Source organism: Cibotium barometz, chromosome 39 (assembly GCF_041138505.1).
Source record: "Cibotium barometz isolate CiBa-2024 chromosome 39, ASM4113850v1, whole genome shotgun sequence".
Lineage (NCBI taxonomy): Eukaryota > Viridiplantae > Streptophyta > Polypodiopsida > Cyatheales > Cibotiaceae > Cibotium > Cibotium barometz.
This window is the reverse complement of record NC_141084.1, coordinates 5,921,382-5,929,037: the sequence shown is the minus strand read 5'-3', so window position 1 is coordinate 5,929,037 and position 7,656 is coordinate 5,921,382. Positions and strand designations below refer to the sequence as shown.

Here is a 7,656-nt window from a genome sequence, read left to right as displayed (position 1 = left end):
GTTGAAGTAGAGACCACACCTCGAAGTTGGGCCACCTTTAGTTGATTCTCCAAATTTGCAATCTTATTTTTTGCATTGGATAATTTGATTCTTGCATTGGCTCTACCTGAAGGTTAAGCATTGCAAAGTCAATAGACATCAATCCTAAAGTAGCCCTCAACTCATCAAATTGTGCCTCCATCCCAGCCTTCAAATCAACCACCAGGCTAGTCTCGCACTCTCTAAGTCTCGGACCCTATGCCTAAGACTAAGTCTAGATGGAACGGCTACCTCCTCTAATGGTGCAGCTATGTCTTCTCTAACCTCTTCTTGAGCATTGACAAAATTTTCATCTCTACCCTCTACTTCTTCCATAGTGTGCAACTAGGCTACCCGCCCTAGATGAGAGTGATTGTGGCTCTAATACCATTGTAACAGAGCCTCTAAGTGTAAGTGTAGCTTTGATACCACTATAACAAGGATCCCAAAATATGTCCCAACGTAATGTTGAATCTCAAGTCTTCACTACGGTCCCACACTTCACTCCACTCCACTTAATCTTTTTCTTTTCTTTTTATGCATGGAAGTGATTTACACTAACCTAACAACTCTCTATGTAGTGCTAGATTGTATTCATTAATATTCCTGATTAGATGAAGTAAGTACCAAAACCAAATCAAAAGCAGACTTCCCTTTCCACTTTGTCAATTCGTTGCCAAGAACCCACTTACCGTGTCGTCTCGTACTTGATGCTCATGATATACTTATGTTGATGTTGAGGGTGTTCAATAGCTTGCTTGATGCACTTGAATCAACCGAGGTATTGGCTAGACCAAGAAGACAACATGGCCTGCCTTTTAAGCCCCACACAACTTTGATCCCCAATGTACTCTTGATAGTCCGGTCTGCTTGTGAACCCTCTTTATGCTGATGCTAGTGCATAACTACTTAAGACTCCCCTTCTCTAAGTCTTGGCCATGTAGACCCTCTACCTACATGAAGGCGACTCCGCTTCTATGTAACCACTCATCCATGTATCCTTGTTGGTTCTAGCCGCCTATGTGATAATGTGTAGAAGGCGCCTCAGGTGGCTGGCTACCTTAGATGCACAACCACCTTATTGCCGAGGAGTGTGGATACTTGGCCGCCTATGCCTGAAGATGGTGGTTGCGACAACCTGGACGTTGGTGTAGACCTAGTGCATGAAGGTGGAGAACAACGCGATGCACTAACTAGCCTGTATGTAGCCTATCTGTATGCAAGCACGACCAGTCCTTGACAAGAAGCCCTGCTGCCTCCTCACCGTGGTGAAGCGCACATGCCAACCCGATGCAGAGCAGCCGGCCTATAGCGCCTGCAGCCAACCGAGTGCAGTGTTGTGTGTGTTGATGGCGATGTTACGTGCCGACCAGCCCTATGGCAATGGTGCTCGTTGGTGTGGCCTTCTCAAGGCTCCACGTGTCGCCTCCTTTCAAAAACCACCTTCTTTCAAAAGGTGGTGGCCTTTCATAAGGTCCTCCCCTCATGCTTCTACACTATACATGGACGGTCGGCCAACCACAACCATTAAACTATAAGGTTTTAAACCTTTTATAAGCATGAATACTCACCAAAGCATAAACCGCTCATAAAATCAATGTCATGGCAAGCCAACCACGATGTGATGTGAACGAGAGAGACTAACTCACTTGAAGCTGGTGACCCGCGCCCTCACGAAGCTGGTGGCGCACCCTTGCACAACGAGTCCGACACGTCGCACAACTCCATGGCTCAGGTCTTGCACGCCGTTCCGTGTGGATACTTCTAAAGGGGGGTTTCACAATCGTCCAGTCGGATGAGGGTGGATTCTTCATAAGCAACACCAAGGTCTCAGCTCTTTCACAAGCAAGCGGACAACTATCCATGTGTCATCGTCTCATGGGCGGCGCTGAAGCCTCGCCCATGTCTGTCGATGGCGGCCAATCAGATTCTTCCATCGCAAAAATGTTTTCCGGCCATCCGTCCACCTCGCATGTGAAAGCAGGGTGGACGGTCCCAGCCATTTTTGGCCTGCCCAGCTTTTATAGGGGGGTAAACCTGGGCGGACGGTTGCGAAGCCCCCCCTTATTTACACAGGACTTTTCAGTAGCTGTGACTTAACATTTGCAGGCCAAGAAGCTGCATCTCTCTTTTAAGCTAGCGAAGCTGGGGCTATGAGTTCGTCATCTGAGAAGATGGGAGGAGGTTTTTTTCCTCACCCGTATCTGTTAGGATTGAAGTTTCTTTTACAAAGGCTAGGCTTCATTTTAGGGTTTATAGTTCTGCCGCCGGTTTTCTGCGCAGATTAGGGTTCTAGTTGCGGATTATTTGGATAAAATCTGTTTCTGCCTAAGTAATGGCTTTTTTTCATGCATTGTTGTTTCTGTAACAATGATGATGATTTGTTGCCCAATCATTGGTTTTTTGACATCTTCTCATCGTCCCAGGTTTTGTATTACCGTAGATGTTACCCAGCAACAACAGAAGAGCCATCTCCCTAGCTTATGTAGAATCAGCTTTCATCATGAATGAGTGGGTGATGTATGTATATGGGGGCTGACTCGTCTTTGTACATGGAACCCTTGCCTTATCCTCGGGTATCTATCCACCATGAAGTGAGAAGGGATATGCTGTAGCCTGCCTTATCCTCGGGTAGCACGGATTTTATCTATCCCCCATGAAGTGAGAAGGGATATGCTGTAGCCAGCCATCGTGTCGTTTGGCTTTCATACTTATCCTGGAAGCAGTTTATTGATTATGGTTTCTTATATCATCTGTGCAGAACGAAGCCAGCCATCAGGCAGACATGGCTCTTTGGAAGGGCGGTTGTGTGATGCTGGTAAGGGACAGGTTGTCCAGGCCGGATATTGCGTGCCCGAAACCATGGATGGCAGCAAGTCTGACAGTAGCACAGGGCAAGGGGTTTATGAAGAAATTCAAGGTCTATTCATCTCGGAGAGGACGAGAAATGAGGGGATAATGGAGAAGCGAATCCAGCTTCAGAATGAGGTATTGCGTGAGAGCAGCCAGAACCTCAAAGATATGCGAGACAAGATAAAAAGGTTAGCCATGGGCATGATTCCTGTAAAGACAGCTGACAAGTTTGATATGACTTGGCAGTAAGGATCTTGTTTTGCTTGCAAATGTTTCTGAGTTTTGCAGTTACAGACCAGGAGATGGGCTATTTGAAGTGGGAGGCATTAGCCGGGAAGGTTTTGCCGTCCCTGAAGTGACAACTTTGTTAATTGTTGGACCCTCTGGTGCTGGGAAAAGCAGTCTTATCAACAACATGATTCGGGTACTAGACAATATAACGAGTGGCTTCGACAGAGCTCAAACTTATGGTATGTGGTTGCATCTACCACACCATTGCTCTTCATAGCATACACAGTTTGCTAAGTAGGTGATGGAGTGTCGTGGTTGTACTTAGCCCTTTGTGGCTGTTTTCTCTTTAACTAATTGTAAGGATCTTTTTCCTGGAAAAAAAAGTAGGTGATGGAGTGTGCACTAGGTTGGATACATACAAGCTGTGTGCTTGTCCCAGAGTGCTAGCACAGTGGGCACGCAAGCTTACTGAAAAAGACTACTGGTTTGTATCATGGGCGGATGTCCATGTCCCAGGATCCAGCTCTTGATGGGTGTGAGCTCAGGTCTTGTTTGGGCAGGCATCTTACATTTGTAAGGGAAGACGCTCGTCCTAGCAAACAGACAGTCATGATTTAATCACCCAAAAAGGTGCTGATGGGCACCTAGACGTGATCAGTGTGTACTAGGCCAGATACACACTAGCTGTATGCCCGTTCCCAAGTGACAGGACAATGGGCAGGCAAGTTTAAAGGAAGAGGCTGTGCACTCTCTACACACATGCCTCCAACATGGATCTGTTTGCTTGCCGTGGAGGCCAGTGGGTAGCGAAAGTTGCAAGCTAGTTAAAAGATCTGAGTGGCCGTATTTCACCTGCCTGTCCCATGGGGCCAGATATGGCTGTCCTTGTTCCAGCTCGAGGGGTGTAAGCTGGTGGTACCATCAGCAGGTTTCATTTGGGCAGGTATCTCACATGTAAATGGAAGGTGCCTGTCCCAGCAATAAAACAGCCTCAATAATCACCCAGAAAGGTGCTTGATGGGTGCTTAGTATGTATCCAGCCCCTTTTAACATGTAAAAGGGATGATAATTGCTTTTTTGAGATGGATTAACCTAGTCCTGACTCTCATGGGTGGAGGAACTCCCCCGTCCAAACGCAGGGGATCTGTCTGTAAAGACCCTGTGTGGGGGATCTGTCTGTAAATACCCTTACCGCCATTAGCTTGTGTTTTATGTTTTTGGAAACTGACATATTCTCTGATTGGGTGATTTGTTTTTCTTATGACAGTAGAAATGGGCAATGGCAGTTTGTTCCTGCAGGAATATTTCCTATACAAAGATGCAAAGCATTTCTGCGTTTTTGATAGTCGAGGCTTATCTGACAACAAAGTAATCGAAGATCTTGATGTTGTCAAAAAGTGGATGACAGATGGCATTTGCCACGGAGATGCTGTTTGCAGGTGATTTTGCTGAGGTGGTCATTACTGATAGCCTGTCATATGCTGTTGTGTTTGTATTATGGTTCCCTTTAAGGAGAATTTATTTGTTTCTTTGGGTGTGGTGGTGTTGTTGCAGACCGTCTGACAGCAAAATTATTAGAGAGGCTTTTGAAGGCAGAGGCCGGCAAGGGCATTCTAATTGGACAGTCAAGAGGAGAGTGGATTTTGTTGTGTTTGTTGTGAACGCTCTTTCCGTTTACAGCATGAGAGAAAGCCATGACTTGCTTGCTTTAGAGAACTTGGCAACACTATTCAAAAGCCCATTTCTATCATTCAAGGGTGAGGTCTATATGACTTCTTTTGGTGTAAAGCTGTGTGTGAATGCTTCCATCTTTTCAAACAGAAAAAGTACATCTGTCTTATACAAAACAAAACAAATTGCAGATGATAGACCTGTCGTGGTTATGACCCATGGGGACAAACTCTCTCCAAAAGATCGTGTACTGACGAGGATCTTTATTGGAGAGCTCTTTGGTGTTTCCCCTCTGGACCAAGTTTTCGACATATCATGTGAGTGGCATACATGCCTGGATCTTTTGTGACATGTATGGAATGCCTGTCTGTGGGCACCATGTATGACGATGACGATATAACTATGTGACATATGCAGGTTTTTGTGAAAGATATGTGCATCCTGGGGATGTAGACCTTGTTAATGACCTTGTTTTGTTGAACATGCTGGACTTTTCCTTGGAGCGGGCGGACAGAAACCTGCCATATAAATCAACAGCAGCTTTACAACTTCATAGAGTTAGCTTCGTTCCATTGACCCTGCTTATATGTATGCACGTGTGTGTGTGTGTGTGTGTGTGTGTGTGTGTGTGTGTGTGTGTGTGTGTGTGTGTACATTGCCATTAGCTTGAAGCATATAAAGATGATTTAGACCTTTTTGTCTGTCTGTGTACAGGTGTGGGGTGCAATGATAGACAGATGGAATGATCTTGATGTCAGCCAGCGTGTTCCGTTGATCATAATTGCTTCCTGGTTGTTCTCTATGGTCTTGGTTATGACAGCTAAATGTGCCGTCCATGGTTGGAAGTTCAGCCCAGTGCTCAAAAACTTGGGCCGAAAGCATTCATGGAAGTGGCACAAGAAAATAAGAGACTATGGAGGCCACCATCGGTTTTAAACACACTTTGTGAGGCTCGATATAAAATAGGCGCCAGCCCACCATCATGTACAGAGATGCCTGTCCCACAGGTGACGACTGTTCTGTATCCAGCCTCATCATAGTCATTTTGAAAGCTGTTGCATTGATTTGGATGCATATATAAACGGTCCAGACTCCATAGCTAGGTTCATGGTGTGTGTGTGTGTGTGTGTATGTATTTGTACAGAATACCAAACAGTGGAATTGTGTTAGAAAAACATATGTAGGTGTACAAAGTCTTACATGCTATGAGTTGTGTAAAAGAGCTTTGGCAGTCAGGTGTGGTGTCTTACAAAAATCAGCACTTCTTGGGAATGCATCATGTAATGGTACAGAATCTTATACAGTTCAAGTTACCTAAATGTTTTAGCGTACTTCAAAATATTGTTTTATGGTCCCGCATTGTTGTGTACTTGTGTGTTACCATGTCTGTATGCATTGTATTCATTTAGGCTATACTCATGAAGAGGTTACCTTCCAAAGTTTTTAAACTCAACACCTATGGAAGCACACCAAGCCAAGTGTCCTAAGGTCATATCTACTGGATTATGTACTCAACTCTAAATAGTTGGAGCTGACACGCACTCACGCACGCATGCACAGTGCGTAGATGCCAGTAGCTTAGCTCACTTGAATTACCATGACTGTACTAATTAATCAGAGAGAACCTAATTTGTGCACGTGTCTTGTGAATGGTGAAGCTAAACGGATGTGGTAGCGTGAATTTATAGCATATTATAATTGGTTAATACATCTCCACTTTGAAACCAAGACGTATGCCATAGGAAGCTGTGTGTATGCTTTGACACCTCAAGTCATATGATGGTTTTTCATGGTACACTAAGTGATGAATGGATTCTAATAAAAATTCATTTGACCCACAGGGCTAGAATCATACTGTCTAGAGATGGAATTAGGATATATGCAATTTTTTACAATTACAAACCTTCCGTTTGTCAACCATTACTCCACCTTGAACTAATTTTGTTCAACACTTATCGCACACTTTTGATATCTAGATGTGTAACAGTGAAGTGGATAGTGACTCCATACAAGCAAACTCATTGCTTAGATTTGCGAGGGATGCAATAAACCTTGTCAAAGGGATTTGAAAAAACAGCAATTAAAGGGTATATGTAATTTCCAGCTAGCTATCCAAAAGTAAATCTATGTGGACTTAGTCTACAGGCCACGCCCAAATTGAACGAAGGATTGGCCTATAGTCTAAGTCCAGATAGATTGGGAAAGGTGCAAAAAAAGAGTGCTAATCTAATCGAACAACCGAACTGTGAGAGAGAGAGAGAGGGAGAAAGGGGGGGGGGGTGTGCTTTGGGGCTTTCAAAGACTTTTTTTTGTTCAATTGAACTAAAGATTCGTCTTGATTCTACCAATCAACTGGCTGGGCAAAATGGGGGTACCCTTTGAGGACCTACCTCTCTCTGCGTGTGGCGAAGCAGGCTACGCTTGGCTCTCTCCCTCTCTCTCTCTCTCTCGTGTACGAGAGGCAGCAAATGTAAGTAACTTTGTATTTTTGACTCTCTCACGTCCTCCTCCATCTCTCATCTACTTCTGTCTATGCCTATGCAGAAAAGAGAGTGAGCGTGTCGAGGACTCGTGTCCTTGTCTACACGATCGAGAAGAGCTCTCTCTCTCTCTCTCTCATGCATGCGAAGAGTCGACCTATCAGTTTATGCCTGCCTGTCCAGTTAGGAATCTCAACAGCGTAGCGATTGTGGACTATGGTTTACAAGGAGGGTAGGAAGAGAGCTTTGAACCATAATGTAATACACTAGCGTTGAGAAGCTAATTAATGCCGACGTTAATCCGGCGTTAATCTGCATTAAAAACAAAAAAAACAGAAGCAGCAAAGTAGGTGGGAAACATTAAGTGATGAATGGGTCATGTTCTTGCTCGTAAGTTCCGCAC

The 7,656-nt window shown here is 44.6% G+C and overlaps 1 protein-coding gene across 4 annotated transcripts; it reads left to right on the top strand.

Moving 5' to 3' along the window:
* The first annotated feature begins 2,044 nt into the window (after positions 1 to 2,044).
* Positions 2,045 to 6,092, top strand: LOC147615646 (uncharacterized). Of its 4 annotated transcripts, none has more exons than XM_086778172.1 (8): positions 2,045 to 2,202; positions 2,780 to 3,059; positions 3,160 to 3,341; positions 4,373 to 4,541; positions 4,657 to 4,859; positions 4,965 to 5,090; positions 5,191 to 5,330; positions 5,488 to 6,092. In XM_086778172.1, exons 1-8 carry the CDS (start codon positions 2,172 to 2,174, stop codon positions 5,707 to 5,709), a joined length of 1,353 nt encoding a protein of 450 aa, XP_086634298.1. In that variant the 5' UTR covers positions 2,045 to 2,171; the 3' UTR covers positions 5,710 to 6,092. The 4 variants fall into 4 exon arrangements, with proteins under 4 accessions (XP_086634298.1, XP_086634297.1, XP_086634300.1 ...); XM_086778171.1 differs by having other exon boundaries at positions 4,370 to 4,541; XM_086778174.1 differs by having other exon boundaries at positions 2,046 to 2,202; positions 2,445 to 3,059.
* The last annotated feature ends 1,564 nt before the right edge of the window (positions 6,093 to 7,656 follow it).

What these genes read in the sequence shown, in the direction of transcription:
- LOC147615646 (XM_086778171.1), top strand. Translation starts at nt 2,172, where the DNA reads ATGAGTTCGTCATCTGAGAAGATGGGAGGAG. An exon ending in CACGGAGATGCTGTTTGCAG is followed by an intron (nt 4,542 to 4,656) that starts GTGATTTTGCTG and finishes GTGTTGTTGCAG; the next exon opens with ACCGTCTGACAGCAAAATTA. An exon ending in CCCATTTCTATCATTCAAGG is followed by an intron (nt 4,860 to 4,964) that starts GTGAGGTCTATA and finishes AACAAATTGCAG; the next exon opens with ATGATAGACCTGTCGTGGTT.